This window comes from Dendrobium catenatum, unplaced genomic scaffold (genome assembly GCF_001605985.2).
Source record: "Dendrobium catenatum unplaced genomic scaffold, ASM160598v2 fragScaff_scaffold_601, whole genome shotgun sequence".
NCBI lineage: Eukaryota > Viridiplantae > Streptophyta > Magnoliopsida > Asparagales > Orchidaceae > Dendrobium > Dendrobium catenatum.
This window is the reverse complement of record NW_021319063.1, coordinates 1250984-1270809: the sequence shown is the minus strand read 5'-3', so window position 1 is coordinate 1270809 and position 19826 is coordinate 1250984. Positions and strand designations below refer to the sequence as shown.

The 19826-nt window shown below is 32.9% G+C and overlaps 1 protein-coding gene across 3 annotated transcripts in view; it reads left to right on the top strand.

The window, feature by feature from the left end:
* Nucleotides 1–13284, top strand: part of LOC110116287 (tubulin-folding cofactor E) — a 71809-nt gene extending 58525 nt beyond the window's left edge. Inside the window, exons 14-15 of one of the 3 annotated variants that reach the window (XM_028694952.1) lie at nucleotides 4529–4606; nucleotides 12742–13284. In XM_028694952.1, coding sequence (XP_028550785.1) covers nucleotides 4529–4606; nucleotides 12742–12849 — 186 coding nt within the window. In that variant the 3' untranslated portion in view covers nucleotides 12850–13284. The remainder of the gene's footprint in view (nucleotides 1–4528; nucleotides 4607–12741) is intronic. The other 2 variants (XM_020849809.2, XM_028694951.1) reach the window with 2 other exon arrangements.
* Nucleotides 13285–19826: the final 6542 nt, after the last annotated feature.

Genomic DNA, 19826 nt, shown 5'->3' with positions numbered 1-19826 from the left:
TTGTCTTTTGTAAAAAATAAAAGTATTATAAAAAGATACAATATAAAGTGATTAATTATTAAATTTATATTTTATTTATTTATATCAAAATCAAAAGCCTCTTGTTCCCTTCAATTTTCTGTAGCTCTACTATTCCCATCATCGTTATTTTATCTAACCTATGACACCTAATTTGCATATTAGATACACATGTTTGTCATTTATTTATTATAATTTTGGCATGTTTGACATATGTTGGATGCATGTCGAATGTGTGCCATGTGTTATATATGTTGTTGAACACTGCATACTTTGAAATTATAATATGACAGGGCATCCATAAAACACTCTTATAGCGTCAAGCTGTTAGTCCCAACCTTAGGACTCGAACCTTTAGAAATAATTAATAATTTGCATGAGCCACGAATCACCAAAAGTCACCTACGGAAAAGTTCACTAGTTGAACCGGTTAATTTATCGCAATTTTGTGGTAGTAACTCCATTCGTAAATTTTTAAGAAAATATATGACAATGCATTTGCAAATGGCTCAAGTTTCCATCTGCAATGAACTCTCCCTGATGCTGGGTTTGATTATTTGAATATCATAATCAAGGGGATCTTATCATAAAAGGTCCTCTCAAATTCCAAGGAAAATATGTTCCAGGCTCATTTCTTGATGTGACATATTTAAAACAAAATCATTATCGAAACTAAGTCCACTCAAACTCAAACCTTGTTAATAATATAATAGAAAACAAAAATATACTGTGAAAACTAAAAAGCGGATGCAATTGTTGGTTGCTTTATGCTTTAGAGCAACCATCCATTCATCACTTGCACTAGTTTTCCAAGGAGACAAACTTAGGTTTGAACAAAGTTTGCAAAGAGCTAATATTCACATCAAGTGTATCTGTATGACCTCAATAAAAAATATCTTGTCAAAAAGAACTTGGCATGTTCCCCTTAACCATGTTTTAGCTTGAGTTTGATGATGTCATTCTATTATTGTTATGACCTAAGTCCGAATGTTTCCCAATAGCTAAGCCCATGAGTTGTGAGCCATAAGATGCTCAATGGGGTATGAAGCCTTTTTTTAGCCAAGGTTGACTACTTTGGCAAGCTTTACTACATGCCTACAATGCTCTATTGGATAACAAAATCCATGATTGACAAGAATCTTTTGATTAGGTTGAGAACTATATCTGCTGACTAAGTGATTGGAATCCATGACAACTCGGGATGGCTTAACTATAAAATCTTGATTGGGATTGAGATTAGTAATTAATCATTAGGGATTGTGCCAATGAGAAACCTCGAACTAGATCCTAAAATTATCATAAGGGGGCGAAATATTTAGAAAGTATCTTATTTAATATCCAATTTACTTTCTAAAAAAATTACTTTAAATTACTATTTTATTATATCAGAAATATTTTAAAGCCTCTGCCGCATGGTCTAGACCAAACAATCATAACTTTTTCTATTAAATAAAAAAATCAGATCTGAAAGAAAATGTGCAACAGAAAAAAAATATTTGGGCAGACAATGATATCAAAGAAGTATCATAGAGTTCAGATCTATAGAACTTATGCACTGAAAGTGGGGTCAAAACAGTATAACAATGAATGGGATTAGGGGAAGGGAATGGAAGGGAAGAAAGAGACACAACTATGATTAGAGATGAAGACCCTAGGAAAAGGCGTAATGCAATGATGCAACCTATGCTTATGGGAGGAAAAGAGATGAATGGCTGGGCTTTTCCATAATTCCCGTAAACACTATCTTGTTCTCTGAATTAGAAAACAAGAACAGGTTTACTGACCATACTTCTTAACTTAAATATCTATTGCAGAAAAATTAAAGCACGTAGACAACACAACTGCAAGTGAACACATCCAAACATGGCCTTAGCAAATCCCCTTTTTTAGGAAATATAGTTCAGTTTGGTGGGTCTTACAAGCCATTTTAATATTTTTTTTGGCTTTGAGATGAAATATTTTATGAACATGAATGTTGGTGTAATTATCATTGTGGGCCTTAAATATGATGTGCCTTTAATTTCTTTTTTATCAATTTATTTAGCGTTGTGACAGCATATGAATTGTATTCCAATACAACAACAACAACAACAACATCAAGCCTTTATCCCACTACGTGGGGTCGGCTACATGAATCCTTTTTCTCCATTGTGTCCTATTAAAAGCCAAATTCTCGTTTAAATCTAATAAAGAAAGGTCATTCCTAATATTTTCTAACCAAGTCTTTTTAGGTCTACCCCTACCTTTCTTAACACAAGTCAAATCTAATACCTCTACCCTCCTAACCGGGTCGTCGGAAGGCCGCCTTTTTATGTGAAAAAGGATAATATAATACCTCTAACATATGAATTGTATTCCAATGTTAGTATAATTTTGCATCATATTCTTTAGTTCCTTGCTGAATTCAGAAAACTAAATGGGTTGAGGAAAAAGCCAAGGCGATTGATAGATTTGAATTTAAACTATGGTATTTAGGTTTGAATAGTACTAGCAATAGTATAGGTGTTATTATAAATATGTTTGAAGGATAATGTTGTAGCAATTAATATAATTATAGATATAATTTATAATTTTACAGTTGTTGTTGATGTTAAAATTATTAATTTTATGTGTTTATGCGCTTGAATTAGGTTTGGACATGTGTTAAAAAATTAAATTTTTGAATAACTTAGAATAATTAATACAAATGATATCTCTTGTAGAAATAGTTTTTATTGGAGGAGATCTTAATGGACATGTTGGTTGAGTGGTAGAAGATTTTAAAATCATTTATGTTGATTATGAGTTTGGAGTGACTAATGAAGGTGGTATGACCATATTAGATTTTGCTTTAGCTTTTGATTTTGTAATTGCTAATACTTTATTTAAAAAAAGAAAGGAGTATCTCATTACTTATAAGAATATATATACAATAAAGTTTAGATTGATTATTTTCTTATAAGAGAAATAGATTGTTTAGATTGCATAAGTTGTAAAGTCATTTCGAGTGAAAATTTATGTATTTAACATCGCTTATTAATTTTGGACTTTAAAATGAAGGGGTGGAAAATAAAAAAAAGTAAAATATTATTTTATGATTAGATTTGGGTATTTAAAGAATGCTAATAAAAATATTTTTTAGAGTAAGATTCAAGATCTTAAGATTTGATTTATTCATTGGGAAGCTAATGTCATGTAGAAAACGTAGCTAGTAATATTATGTATGTTATTGGAGAATCAAAAGGAAAAGCTCCTTATTATAAAAATAGTTGGTCGTGAAATCAAAATGTGCATGAAAGGAACAAAAGTAAGAAGCTTTCTTATAAAATTTAGTTTAGACGTAAAAGCTAAAAAAATTGGATTGCATATAAAGGGGCCTATGTAGTGTTAAAGAAAGTAATTATGGATATTAGCTTTATAGTGTAAATATTTTCGTTTTAGTAGATCTAAAACCGAATATATATAGTATAATTTATGTAGTAATAGATCTATTGTGGGATTGTGACATTGGGTGATCAAGTCATTAAAAAGGGTTCACATTTTGGATTTCTCGGGTCTAAAGTTCAAAGCGATGATGTAATAGATGGGGATATTATTAGTAGAAATCAAGTTGGATGGTTGAGGGCGAGGAATGCATCGCACCCATAAACTTAAGTGAAAATTTTTTAAGATGATGGTGAGACCTACAATGCTTTATGGCATAGAATGTTGGTCATTAATAGAAAAGCATAAAATCGTTAAAGAGATAATGCTGCTCGGGTGGATGAGTGGCTTTATACTTAGAGATAGAATGAGAAACGAGCATATATGTGAAAACAAGCTCTAGTGACGAATAAAATTAGAGAGTTGCCTTAGATGGTTAGGCCACATAAAATGTCGGCCTTTCGATGACCTTGTTAGGAGACTAGATGTATTGGATTTGGCTTATGTTAAGAAAAGTAGATGTAGACCTAAAAATACTTGGTTAGAAAATATAAAAAATGACATTTTTTATTAGAATTAAATGAGAATTTGATTCTTAATAGGACACAATGGAGAAAAAGGATTATTCATGTAGTTGCCCCTTATGTAGTGGGATAAAGGCTTGTTGTTGTATTTTTTTAGTTCCTTGCTTATGCTTGGTCATGTAGCTGAGTCTTAGAAAAAGATTTTGTCGTTCTCGTAGAACCAACACTATTTTTGAATTTTCCAATGGCCTTGCTCTCTTTATAAGACACAACTTTTAGAGGACTTTTAATCTTTGAATTTGGCAAGATCAGCTGACTTTTCACATAACATGCAGACTATATATCTGAGATGTTAGAGCATTTAGAAGTCAACAATTTTTTTGAAAGAAGGCATTTTTTTTGTGGATAGCTTCGAGCGCTTGCTGTTGTTCCCTAAATGCATCAATTTCTTTTCATTCCTTTACAATTTAAAGCAGCATATTTAGCTTTTTCTTAGAATGGATACAGTGAGTGCACATCCATATGAGAACTTTTTTGTGAACGTTTTTCAATTTTTCTGATGTATATGATTGGCCATGAACTAGGTTGGCAGGCTAAAGGTTCTTTGTGAGAGCTTTTTTAAACTGAAGGGTGTAAAGTTAAGGCTCTTTCTTCAAGAGAAGGTATTTGTTTTCTAAATTTTTTTTCTTTCAAAGATTTTTCTTTAAATTGAAGGCCTGTAGGTAGCTACAGCACATCACAAACGCTGATGTAGATTGAAAACTGTTTACCTAATTTGCTTGCAAAATGCAGAATTTCTGTTTAGCATTAAGTTCAAATTTTGATTGGTCATGTTGTATGAGTTAGTGCCGGGCAATAACGGAAACACTTGCAGTAGAGTAGAAATAAGAATATTAAGATGAATGTACAGTAAAATTAAACATGATATTGTGAAAATAATTTATGTTGTAGAGGCTGTAGGGGCATTTCTTATTTTGAATTAGATTATAGAAAGCAAACTTGTGTGATTAAAAGAAAAAATCAAAGATATTACCCAAAGCTGGGTAACATAACTAATATGATAAACCTAGAAGGAGAAGACCTTAAACCAAGATAACTTGGCTAGGCAGTGTGAATAAGGACTTTTATAAAGTAGAATTAACACCACACAATACATAAAATAAATGAACCGTGGAGAAGAATTCATCAAGCGGACCATTAATACTTGGGGTGATGGCTTAATGCTAATGATTATGATAGCAATTATATTCAAATTTTGTAAATTTGAAATGGGAAATTTTTCTTGTTATTTACATCTGATTCGATTGCAAGCAAGGAACTTGTTTCTCTACCCCTAAATTTAGCATTCTCTGCTTATTGAAAATTCACCAACTACTTTTTGCTAGAGACTTTTTTAAGATTTGAAGCGGTTTTTCATCGTCTAGTTTTAATCTGTTCTTTATTGCAGGATGCCTACTTTCTCTGCCCTCCTACCTATGATTATAGAAAATTTGTCAATTTCGTTTCCTTAATGAATGCCATTGCTTGTGGGCCATAAAGGCTGAATGTGTCTTTTCAACAATAGTTAAGTAGATTATTTAATTTCCAGTTTGGACAGGCTAAAATTTAAACCATGTAAAGTTTATAAGACCGAGCAAACACTGCATGTTTCCCATCCTATTTTCTGCATTGGCAGCCAGATTTTTGGCAATGAGTTGTCACTGGAAATTTTCAAGAACTGTTTGTATTTAATTTCCAGCGGTGCCTTCTTAGTTTGTTTTCTACTTTTGATCTTTATATCAGTATTCATGGACTGTTAGAAAATGTTCCTTGCTGCCTAAACGGTACTTTGAGGGAGAAGGCATTACTGGATCAACAACTAAATGAAGTACTCCTTGATAGTCTTTCAAGTTCAGCTGGGATTTCTTTATGATGTATTGAAATTGTGTAGAAAGTGATAGAATATTTTCTTAGGAAAATAACGAGTTTTTAAAGAATCAGTTTGATTTCTTGTCAGAAATATTCATTATGGTAGCGATTTTTTTAATATTTTTAACGGCTTAGTAAGAAAGAATGAAGGTGTTGCTATGGGGTAGGCTAACCTCTAGGAAAAGAGTCTCGAAAAAGCATGTTGCTGCTCATGCTCTAGGCAAATAATATGCTGAGATGGTGAAGAATTCTCATTGGAGTAACTCATCCAGCCTTAGTCCTGTTCTCTAATGTTTTTCCTTGACGGAGGTATGCTCCTACCTGTTTCAAATGTTCGGAAAAGGGACATCTAGTAAGTGAAAATAGAAATGGTATTATCTGTCTTTTAAAAGATTGGGAAATATTTGTTATGTTTTTTTTTTTATAGTGCTAGAAGAGAAGTTACATCTGTTGAATTTTGGTTTGATCTACATTTTTAATCTAAAAATTAGGAAGAATGATATATTGGAAGCTTTTAACTGGTATTGGAATAGAGATTGGTTCTATACCAATTCATTCATCAAACTAGAGTCCTTTTTTGTTATAAATCTTTTAATCTCTTGTCAGTGTAGGCTGCATGAAGTTTAACGAGTTTTCAGATATGTAGAATAATTGAAGTGAGAATATTAGTACCTCTATTATATAAGAAAAGCTTTTAACATGGATTGGTATTTTAAGAGAAGCTTTTAACGTAGATTGGCAGTCATGGTTTGTCTTTCGGCTGCTGGAATTTGGATGCTGTGGAGGTGATTTTATCTAAGTTCTGGAAACTTCTTTGTATGGGATTGCCAAAGATGCTTTATTGGAGGATATATAGTTCTTTCTCTTGTTGATGACATTAATCATTTCCCCAAAAATATAATATTACATTCCAGCTGCCTTGTTTATTATCCTACAATCACTCTTTTTTGTGCATCTTTTCATGAGTTCTCAGATGATAGCACCTAGAATTAAAATAATATAGGCAACGCTGGAATGGATGCTGAGTTTGGTGTTATTTATTATAATGTCAGCTCTAGTTGGTGTTAATGAGTACGATGGTTGGGTCGAAATATTCTGGTTATACATGACAAATGTAATGAGCCTAAAATCTATGAAGACAATTAATAATTAATTTAGTATTTAAACAAAATTTAATCAGTTGTAACTTCTTGATTAGATCTAAATATATTTGGCAATAATATTTTATGGTCTTAAATGTGATTGAGAGGAGCTATGCATATACATATGCAATGAGTATTTCTTAGTACTTATTTATTTTACAAGTTATTGGGTAGGTCTTAAAGTGACAAAGGCGTTGACGTATATTTTCGTATCAAGCCTTATCTAGCCCCGATCGAGCTGATTCGAGTTCGACCGGGCTTGATCGCACTCCATCAACTCGATTGATCATCGTTGAATGTAAGTTAACTCAAATTGAACCTGAATTAAATTAAATTTTATGAAATTAATATCAAATTGATCGAATTGAACCAAAATATGTCCGAATTGAACCAAATTGATGGTTCGACGCAATTCGAAGCCGATTCAATCCTAATTCACAAAATTGGCTTGATCGGATCCAATCGAACCCAAATTGATTTAGATTGAGTTCAATTTGGACCTAATTTCAGCCCAATTGACCACATTCAAGTTTAATTTAATCCAAATAGGCTGAATTGACTTCTTGGCCTTTTCTAATCATTTCCCTCATCAGGAAATTAGATATAGTGGCCAGGATTCAAAGACCGATTGCTACAGGTATTTTCCCCCTGATTTCTACTGCAGAAGATTAGGATATCGCGGCAGAAGATCGTGTTGGGTAGGCATCTCCTTGTTTCCTGTATAGAGAACTGGAGTTGGAGGGAAGGGCATTCAGCCTACTATTTTTGTTCATCCCAGGTCGAGAGCCAGAGGTGGAGCAGACGAGCACCTTTGTTCGTTTATACCTGGAGTCGAGCCAAGCAGTGGACGGGCTGCCCTTAAGGGAGATCAGGAGAGGAGGAGACACCATGCGCATATATCTGGGAGGTCCTTGCGTGCAGTTTATGTTGGGTCAAGTGGCAATCTCAGCCATCCCGCGTGCATATCCGCTGGATGTGGGCCATCCAGGTCAGTAAAAGGAGCGAAGCCGAGTAACCCATAGCTGCATCCCTGCCTGCGGCATCCAGAACTGTGCGCATTCAAGCCCGTAAAGTGATCCTTGTGCAGGACTTCTGGACATACTCTTGTTTTTCTATTTTTGGGTCGAGCTTGAACGAGGAGTTAGGGGAGTTTAGAGACTTCTCTTTTCTTCCTCTTCTACCAATGCCAGCAACCTCAAGACAGCAAAATCGGCCCCCGGAAGTGGCCAAACAATGAAGACAGCAGTTTGGAGTGCCTTGGACAGCAGATCCATCTTCTGGAGTGGCTTGGGAAGCAGCTTTCTTCCTCGATCTAGCTTTTGACAAGGCGAGTGGATAGTGGTAGGCGCCGTGACAACCTAGCAAGGTAAAATTCCTCAGATCTTAGTGAAACCTAAGTCTATCGGCCCGTTGGTTGTGTTTGACATTCCAAACCCCATAGGTCCATATAAAGCTCATATTTTAATTTCCAAACCCAAAATCAATCCCTTATTTGCTGTCTTCTCCATAAAATAGTGGAAATCCAACTATTTTCGCTTGTTTTCTCTCATATGAGAACCCAAGGAGGACATTGATGTGTGTAGGGTGTTTGAATTGGTATCCTACACCTCCAAATGCATGAAATAGCATCATGTTGCCAACCAATACCGTCACCCATGGTTGGAAATGAATATCTTTGATGTCAAGTCTTTGTGTCTCATGGACTTTCAAAGGTCTATGTTGTAAACCTCACAATGTCCATGTTCAATCAAGCTCATGTTTGTTTCCTCCAACAAATTTAGAGCATTCAATCAATAATAATCATTTGCTTGAAACAATCCTCAACTTGTGGAATTTTGGAAGAGGACTAAATAGGCTCATTTAATTCTAAACTAAACTCTAGATGTAGTATAGGCCTTCAAACGCCCATGAACCCTCATGTTTTAGAATTTTTTCAACCTATTTATATAATTTCCAAACTAGAAAGTAAAAATGAAATGATTAAAATATATACATAGTGGGTTGTCTAATAACTCATTTATCTAAAGTTTACAAATTTGTAAGCATGCTCATTTAATTCCTAAATGCTTGTAAAGCAAAGGATGAGATATTCCGTAGCTTTCAAAGGTTTATGGATCATACCCCATCGTGTGTTGGAATCATCTAAGTATGATTAGTGCAATTTGTAAATTAAAAGGTTCGAGTGCAATGAATAATCAAATGAAACACATAATTCAACTCTTGAAATGATAAATCGCATCATGCATACACTCCTAGGTTCTTTGTAGATCATGCCAAAATTGATCTTAAGACCTCCTAGAAGCTTTAGGAAATCAATATTCCCTTCTCCAAAGAAATCCAAATATTCATAGAAGAGTAGGAAGTTCTCTTCCTACTCTTCCCTTATGCATGATACTTGAAGCATCCTCATGGCTCCAAATATTTTATTGTATGAAGCCTAACATCTCTTAAGGTCATCAACGATCTTTTTTTGTGTGTGGTGTTGTGGATTATCTCAAAATGCTCAATATATCATATCACAAGCTCCCAAACTTAGAGCTAAATTCTAAGTTTCTTCATTTCATTTGTTGGAACACAAAAACAACAAATGGATTCCTTGTTTGTTTCCTTCTAAGCTCACATAGAGGTTCCCAAATTACCTCTAAAGAGCCTAAAAGAGCATTAGCAAATCTTAGGATCAAAACCCAAGGTTCATTTCCTCTTGCTTGTTGAAGCACAAAATTAACAAGCAATCATCTTCACCTCTTAGTTGTTGAAACACAAAATAAAAAAACATTCATCCATCCTCTCATGCATGATGGTTTGGAGTATCCTAACTCTCAAAACACTTCATTGCATGAATCATAAAACCTTAGGATCAAAATCCTAAGTTCATCCCAAATTTGTATTTGTTGACACAAAATCAGCAAGCGATCATCTCCCCTTCCTTTTTTGCATGATAGCTTGAAGGCCTCCAAAACTTCAACATCATCATTGCACAAGGCTCTTGAACTTAGAACCCAATTCTAGGTTCTTTCGTTTCATTTGTTGGAGCAAAAAAGTCAACAAGTAAACTTTTTTCTTGGACTTAGGATCTAAATCCTAGTCTTCCTTTCCCATTCGCATAGCCTAAATTAAGTGAGTGTATATCTCTTTATTTGAACACTAAGTACTCAAAGAGATTCCTCAAATTTGCAACCTGCAAGTTGCATGTTGTTTTCTCCTATTTACCTAATACAAATTTGGTAAATAGTCATGTTTCATTTACGGCAAAATTCATTGATCCACCCCTCCAACTTACGACTCCAAAAGTTGCATGTTCTTCTCCCTCTTTTCTTCAAGCCAAAATTAAGTCTTCTTTTCTCAATAAAACAAAAACGCCTTCCTTAGCGTGACATGACATAGAGCCGCACACACTTAGGGGGCCCCTAGGCATGCTAGATTAAGATTTTTCTTTTCTGCGCATGTGATTGATGCTTTGGTGTGATGCCCATTGGATTATCTGCATTATGAGCACTTGCCTTTAAGTGGTATATATATATATATACATATTCTTCTTGCAGGTGGTTTTGTCCAAAAAGGGGTGCAATAAATCATAAATAAAATGCTTGCTAAATGGTGCTACTTAAAACCCCAAGAAGGCATGACCAATAGGATAGAAGCAGGAGCTTAACAGTTCAAATGCTAAGCAATTCTGGATGTGTTTTTTGTGATGTATATACATACATGCTCCTAATCTCTTGTGTTGCAGACTCGAGTCTTTTCTTTTTAAAATTGTATTTGATTAGACTTATGATGTATATTTAAACTTTTGGGGTTTAGTTAAACGAAAGGTGGATCAAGAGGTTGAGCCTATCGAAGCTGAAGCTCAAGACCTACCTAGAAGCCAAAGCTGGAAGACCCCGACAAGTAGAGTCCTTAATAAATTTGAGTAGATTGTATAATGGTAGGCAACTCAGCTGTCAATTCTGATTGTAATAATTTGGACATTGATACTCTTATTTTAATAATTTGGACATTGATACTCTTATTTTGGTTGATTATAGATATAGAAGTATGTTTTGATTGTTTACTTGATTGCACAATAGAAAATGCATGCTTTTTTTAGATTTCTTATTTGCTTTTGCTAAGTAGTGGCCTAGACATGTTTGATGCGATAAGCTCTTAGGACAAAATTAAGATTTCTACCCATTAAAATATAAATAACATAAAATCAATCTTATGCTTAATGTTTTTCTAATAAAAAGAAAAAATTGCATGGCTCCTTCCAAGAAGCCAAGTTTTCCTAAATTTGAAAATAATCATACATAGCCAGTGTGTTTCATGTAGAAAGCCTTCACTTAAGGATCAGATAACTAAATCTGCATTTTTTTGTCAACATTCTGTATACTCACATGGTTAGACATCTTAGCCTCAAAGTCAAGCTGTAAGCCCTATCTTCTAAATAAAAGATAGCATTTCCTACTCTTAATATGCATTGAGACCATATTTCATAGTTTAAAAGCATCTCCATCCACCTAAGTACTCTCATCTCTGCAACACTTAACTTAATATTATGCTTCTCTTTTAATGGTGAACATTCTACACCATAAAGATTTTATAGAATTTTTAGATGAAATTGTTTTGGTAGTTCTTCAGTTACATTTTGATATTAGTCTATTGAGTAATTATTGATATTGAAAGAATTGTTTTATTTGTCCGATCATTTGTTTTGTCTCACTAATTTGATATTTCGGACCAAGTCGTGGCAAGAGTATATGTATTAGATCAGACCTATATTAAGAAAGGTAGTGGTAGACTTAATAAAACTTGGTTAGAAAGTATTAGAAATAACATTTTTTTATTAGATTTAAATGAGAATTTCACTTTTATTAGGACACAATGGAGAAAAAAGATTTATATAGCTGACCCCATGAAGTGGGATAAAGGCTTGATGTTGTTGTTGTTTTTGTTGTAACATCAAATGAGAGGTCGGCATTGATAGTTATCATCTCAAGTTTTGGTTAAAGTATATGGATTGATGACATTTCTTGTACTTCCAGATTTCTGGATTTGTATATTTATGCTTGGAACCAAAATTGTTCGATTAAATCTCAACTCATAATTTTTAGATGAAAAACATCTCAATTCAACTTGATCGCTGTAGGATGGTTTGTTTGTTGGAATAGAATATGCCATGTTCTACTCTTTTCTTTGTACACTTAAATTTTACTGTTAGAACTGAGATGGAGTAAGACATTACTTATGGAGTCCCAAAGATGCCATGTTCTCTAGACTCACTTGTTCTTTTAACTGTTGGGTTACTATTAAGATTCGGAGAAGAATTAAAATGATTTTTTGTATTAAAGTTCCGGTTGGCATCTTAATTTTCACTTTGTAGAAAAACAAGCATATCGAGGAAAGTTTTAAACAACTATGGTTCTTATTCGTGTTTGTGTCTCTTTGGATGATTTGGAAGAAAGAAGTAATAGAATTTTCAGTAACTCTTCTAGGGATGAAAAGGCTCTTTTGCTAGATATCAACTTGTATCAAAGAAAAAATTGGTTGAGAAGCAGGAAAATTTGGAAGCCTTTTGGAGGATTTTCGAATGGGCTGATCACAAATTCTATTGTCTCAGTTATTATTATTTTTTCCTACTGGGGCATCTTCTACCAGTTACCTTTGTACTTCTTGAACATAAGTCCTTAGTTTACAGCAGAATTTATGTTCCAGTTATCTTATGATTATTGATTATATTGGCTATTTGAGTTCTGATTAGTTATTAACAGGATTCCCCTTTGCCAACATTGCTTGATGATGATACCATCCCTTTGATGAATGTTGGGGCTGGCAACGAGGCAACTGTTCTGGTGGATGAAGAGAATTATCTTGTATGACTAGTTTTCATATTCATGTATATCTATCAAGATGATGAAAAATCATTGTGTGGATATGGATGTCATTCTGAGACTAATCAGAATGCGCCACGTCATACTTTTGTTGTGTACCGCGGTTGTGTACTTGTTGTGTACCAGGTGATGTGGTGCGCTCTGATTTATCTCTGGACGGTCTGGTGTTCGCACAAAATAATTTTTCCAAGACGAGCGGGTACATGATATGATAATTTCCTCTTTTGGAGATTATTTTTCTTTAAATTTTGTGTTTGCATAATTGCATCTACCCTTATATTTCACCTTTAAACTCAGTATCACACATCACAGTTGATTGTGATCTATCATACAAAGAATAATATGCAACTGAGTTTCAGCAAATTTCATCTATTCAACATACAAAAAATATAAGAATGATCGAATGATATAGATGCTGTTTTATATGTCTGCTCTTATTCGTATATTTCATAAAAAATGTGTTAAAAACGTTAAGATATTGTTAATATTTTTTTATTTAATTTCAAGTCATTTGAAATACTTTGCTTAAATATAATTATCTTCTAACGCAATTTGGACATCCATCAAGAACTTGTATGAATTTAGGCTTTTGGGATAATTTTTTATTGTTCTATAAAGTTATTGTATAAAAAGTAACTTTAGGCTTCATTTGGGATGGCTTTCTTACTGTTTTTTAAAACAATTTTTTAGTATAAAAATTAAAATTGTGATTGCTGTATTAAAAGAAAGCTATCTCAAATGAAGCCTAAGGTTTTGTTTAGGAAAATTTTTTTATTAATTTTTACAACAGCTTTTTTAGTATAAAAATTTATCAAAACTAGTAAAAAAATAGTATTTAAAAGTTATCTCAAACAAAATTACTATTTAAAAGTTATCTCATATGAAGTGTTAGTTATAATATTTTACTTTGAATTAACAAGGATTTTGGCTTATGTATAAAAAAAAGGATTTGGGCTTATACCTTGCCAAATTAGTTTTTTGTGGTAATTAATTTATTGTCTGTGAAGTATAGTTTTCACATTGCTTTATGCTATTTCGTGGATTTCGTAAATCTTATGATGCGCGAATTATATGATGATTTATTGTGTGCTATTATTCTCTAGGTTGTTTTTTCAATTTGGATCTTCAGTTTTTTTTTTTTCTTTCGCTTGTTCAACACTGGTATCTTATATATAACTATAATAGTGCTTACTTATAATTCAGGTTATCTAAATTAGTTTGAATAATTTTCTAATTAATAATTATGAAAGTTAATGAGCTAGATTATAAATTAGTTTGAATAATTATCTAAATTAGTTTTTCTTTGCTCTTAAGTTTAAAAGTGATTTCTCAGGAACTCTATTGGATCATTCTCATGTGTTGATTATGTTGGTGAATGCCCTAAATTATAATAGTTTTTTTCTCATAGATAATATTTTGTTAGCAATTGTTAAATAAAGTTGACCAAATGGTCTCCTCTTCTTGATATTGGTGTGGAGTTTCCTATCATATCTATTTGGATATCATTTCCTAACTTGTGGCCAATTTTTTTTTTTTTGCCTTGTATTCTTCACGGATTAGAATATTTATTGACCGTTTGCTAAAGGTGGATCATGCTACCTTTGTTGGCTCCCGTCCCTTAATTGCGCGTGTGTTAGTCGAGCGTGACATTAATAAAAAATATTCTAATAAAGTTTGGATTGGTCTTGAAAAGTTTGGTTATGTTCAATATGTTGTGCTGGAGGAGTTTTCTCATGTTTGTGCGCAATGTAATTTGATTGATCATTTGTCCGGTGAATGTCGTTCTTCTATTCCAGTGACGGATTTGGTTAATCATAATATTTATGGTGAGAAGGTTAATGCTATGGTAAAAAATGTGGATGTTGTTGGTCCTGTGGAAAATTTTATTCCTAATGTAAATCCTGTTTGTCCTATTGAGGTTGTGGTTAATGGAAATATTGGTGTGGATGGTGCTCTTGCTATGGAAAAAAGAAATGGTAACATTGAGGTTGCTTCTCTTGTTGAGGGGATATGTTTTTTGATGTATGTTGTTTTGCATGTGGCTTCTTTTTCTGAAATTAATGAAGGTGTTGCTGAGGTTTCTGAGTTGAACCCTTAGTCAATTTGGTAGCTAGTCCTAATACTTCTCCCGATTCTAATGTTGTTGTTGGTGATGGTAAAAATGCGGTTTTTGATTCTTTTGACCCTCTGGACCCTGGGGACCGAGAGATTATTAGCCCTATGGGTGGGCTTCTGCCTGTTAAGAGTGGTAAGGTTCCTTTGGATTCTCCCGCTCATTTTAGTGCTTCTTTTTCTGATGGTGGTGGACTTGAGGCAAAAAATGTTGATGTCTCTTATTGATGTGCTTATATTTGTTATTTTTAATGATGCTTTATTAGCTCACCTTGCTTGTAATTCGAGGGATCATGAGGTGATGCATGGTGACTTGGTTAGATGATGACAATTCTTCAGCTGGTGGGGAGGAAACTAATGAGAATGATTTGGATTTTCGGGATAACTTTGATTTAATATTATTCAAGTTGTTGAGGATGATTTTTTTTAAAGGATTGGTAAGCATAGACGTTGTAAATCCCAAAAGAAATGTTTTTTTTTTCCTTTTAGATTTTGATTTCTTTTTTCTGTTGTGCTTTACTTTGTTGGGGCTAGCTTGTTTCGTTGGATTTTTGTGGGTGTTGCTCTCTATTTTGATGGTAAGGTCATTTCAGAAGATTGGTTTGGTTGGTGTTGTTGGGGGCTTGCCTTTGCGGTTGTTGGTGGTTCGAGCAATGATGTGGTGGTTTTCTGCTCACCGCCTGGACTGTTGTGACTTGATGGCAACCATTGGTGGTGCTTCCTCTTCTTATGATTGGTGGCATTTATGTGGGATGTGAGATTTTGTTTATCCATTTTGCGTCTTCATCTATGTGGTTTCTTTCTTTATGGTCCATGTCTAACTTCTGAGTGGTTGCAGAAAGCTTCTTACCAATGACTGAACCAGACTGCTTTTGCCTTCTTCACTATTTGTTGTCTCTTCCTTTATGTTTGTAGAACTGTAATTTTATTTTGTCCTTTGTTGGTCTTGCTTGTATCTTTCTTTTATAATTAATGAAATTTTATCCCTTTTGGTTAAAAAATTATAGTAAGGTGATGGCGATTGAGGGACAAGAGTTGGGTTATAATTATTTGGAGATCCTATTTAAGAGATGATGGTTGAAAAATCATAGATGGGGAATAGTGGTCAAATGACCATAATTAATCAAGGAAGTTGGAGATTGGCAGTTAGATGTTCATGGTTGCTTCCTCTTCTTATGATTGGTGGCATTTATGTGGGATGTGAGATTTTGTTTATCCATTTTGCGTCTTCATCTATGTGGTTTCTTTCTTTATGGTCCATGTCTAACTTCTGAGTGGTTGCAGAAAGCTTCTTACCAATGACTGAACCAGACTGCTTTTGCCTTCTTCACTATTTGTTGTCTCTTCCTTTATGTTTGTAGAACTGTAATTTTATTTTGTCCTTTGTTGGTCTTGCTTGTATCTTTCTTTTATAATTAATGAAATTTTATCCCTTTTGGTTAAAAAATTATAGTAAGGTGATGGCGATTGAGGGACAAGAGTTGGGTTATAATTATTTGGAGATCCTATTTAAGAGATGATGGTTGAAGAATCATAGACGGGCAATAGTGGTCAAATCACCATAATTAATCAAGGAAGTTGGAGATTGGTAGTTATATGTTCATGGTCAAATCATTGTAGTCGGGTAATTGTGATAAGCGAAACTGTAATGACACCAAATTCATTTTTCCAAAATTTTAGAATTTGGTCTAGAGAGTGCTTCGATGCCCTGACTTTGAGCTCTCAAGTTTTGGGGGAATTTATTGGGTGCAGGGGTGCTAGTTTCTTGGGCATCGCGGCACTGGATTTAAAACTTCATATTTTTATAAAAAATATTTAAATCCATTTAATCAAATCATAACCCTAGCATCCCTCCCCATTTCATCATTGCTTGGCCGAAGGAGAGAAGAGAGAAAAGGGGAGTGAGAGAAAAAGCTTGCTCCATGTCGTTTTTGTCTATTATTTAGTTGGGAAAAGTGATCTGATCGTTATAGGTAACCTAACTCCTATTTTTATTTTAATAATTTTGATTTCTCAAATTTTATCTCTCTTAAAAATGATTAAAATATAATATCTCTTATTTTAGTGACTTTAAACCGTATAACTTTGTAGTAGATATTATTACCCTTAGTATTTTGACTAGTTATTGAGATATTTCACAAGGTGATTTTGTTTATCATTTTGATCAAAATGAGTAGAATAATATTAAGTATAAATAATCGATAGTCAATGTAATGCATTTAGACATGAAATATATATATATATATATATATATTGTACATTTAATTCAATATGCATTTTTGGAATATTATATTACATTGATGAGTATAATAATAGTTGTATTGAGTGTATAAGATATTTTTTATTATGTTTCATATGATATGAAATATGCGTAAAAGTAATAAAGATTAGTTGAAAATGATTGATTGATTTAGGTTGGTTGGAGACATGTTATTATATACAGGAGGATGGACTAATTGTCTGCCCTTTAAATAAAGTTTGTGGTGTAATCCTAAGTGATATGAACATGGAGGCATAAAGAGACTAATCGATATGATATGATACATTGACGGTCAGAAAGTGATGACTTTTTACATAAAAGTAACATAACTTGTGAAATGTTTATGAGACTAATTTCTGAAAACAAGATTGATATAATTAAGATTGATTCTTGTAAGGTTGACCTATATGAATATATATAATAAAAAAACACATGTAGCTGGATGTCCAATTTTGCTTATATTGTTTATACATGCATATGATATTAACATACTTAATACATTATGTAAATGACATGATAAGATATGATATGTACATGATAGAGAACATAACTGATACAAGTATATGATATGATTAATAAGATCAATATAAGGGCTTGTGATTTACACAAACCATATAATATACATGATGTGCATTATATATGATATTGACATTATATGATATGCATACATATATGACATTACATATAAGATTGATATGATTAATAAGATTGATGCTTAAAACATTATGTTATGTATGACATGCATATAAAGAATTGTATAAATTATTTTGTAATTGATGAGCATAGGAAAATACATGAAATACTAATTTGTTATATAGTTACTGATCATTAATTTTGAATTATATTACATAGTGATTTCTATTGTTCATATGAAGTGACATTGTACATAATAAGCACTAACATGGCTATTTTAGTTCTCATTGACTGCTATATTTTCTTACAATTATAAATTTATATTATTTTGGACTTAATGACTACATGCATACTATTTTTATTGTCTTTTAGTTGTAGGTTTTGATAACATATTGAGTTATTAGCTCACTTTATGATTTTTACATGATTTTAAGAAGGGGTTAGAATCTAATGGAGTGAGACAAATTGAATCTTTAGGTTTTGTTTGTTTTTTGTATTTTATTTCATTCTTTTATAGTCAGGAGTTTTGAAAGATAGATTGATGTAGTGATAGATCTGCTGGCTAGCATAAATTAAATTTTGAGGAATGAATACAATTATATATTTTGATAAATGGATATGATTGATCATTGCCTTCACTGATTTTATTTAATAAAATGAAATAAGAAGCTCTTGTAGTATAAATAAGGGATAAAATAGGCATACATTCCTTGCAAAATTTAATCTTGGGATGTTACAGAAGCACAAGAGATCTATTATATTTGACTTATATTAAGACATATAGATGTAGATTTTAAAAAAATTGGTTGGAAAATATTAGAAATGTTATTTCTTTATTAGATTTAAATGAGAATTTGACTCTTACTAGTTGACCCTACATAGTGTGATAAAGGCTTGATGTTTTGTTTTATTGGTGGAGTTATAAAAGCGCAGTGGAACAATGATGTTTGGGTGACCGTAGTAAGGTGATGGTGTTCAGGAAACCATAATAAGGTGGTAGTGGTTAGAGAATTATAAGTGTGGGACAATGGTTAGAGGACCCTGATCATAGTCGAGCAGAGGTGGCTGGAGGATTATAATTTGGTGATGGTGATTGAAGCACTATTGAGAGATGGTGGTCAGAGAGTTGTAGTTAGACGATAGTGGTTGGGGAGCTATAGTTGGATGACAATGATCATAGGACAATTGTCAAGTGATTTAGGATTGTGGCAAAGGGATGGTGTTCAAAGTACAATAGTTGGGAAGCAATGGGAAGGAATATAGTTAGGAGATGGTGGTTAGAGTATCATAGTTGAGCGATTATGGTTGGAGGATCATAGACCAGGTAAGTTGGTCTGATTGTATTGGTTGAGTAATGCTTTGATGGAGCTTGGGGATTCATTAAGTGCGCTAGTGCTCTTAAATCTCAAGCCAAAGCCCTTTTTCATATAGATAGTGGCTTTATTTATAGTTTTCAAGAGTAGCCTGCTCCATAAATGTAGCCAAAATATTAAATACTCTATCAAACAACATATATTGATTACTTTGATTATTTATCATTCTTTTAATATTTAAGTGTCTTAATGATATTGCGATTAAGAGATTAGGATCATTCGATTCATCTCATTGATATGCTCGATTTAATTATAAGCATGCGAGATTTGGTCCTCTAACTAACATCATAAAGTTTCTAATTATATTTTAAGTGCTTGATTTAGACTCACTCATACTTCGATCAAATTTACTTTAAGTATTGATGGGTTTGACTCGTCAAGACATTTAGTTTTATCATAAGTTTTATAGAATCGATGTTTAGATGTCATGATTTTGATTCTGAAAGTTTGTAATTTAAATATGCATCAAGATTTATGCTTGATTAAGTTGAATTTTGATGATGTATTAGTTGCTCCCATTTTTTCAGAAGTCAGAGTCTTCAATATCCAAATACGCATTTAGTTCTTTAAAATTTTACATTGCAAAA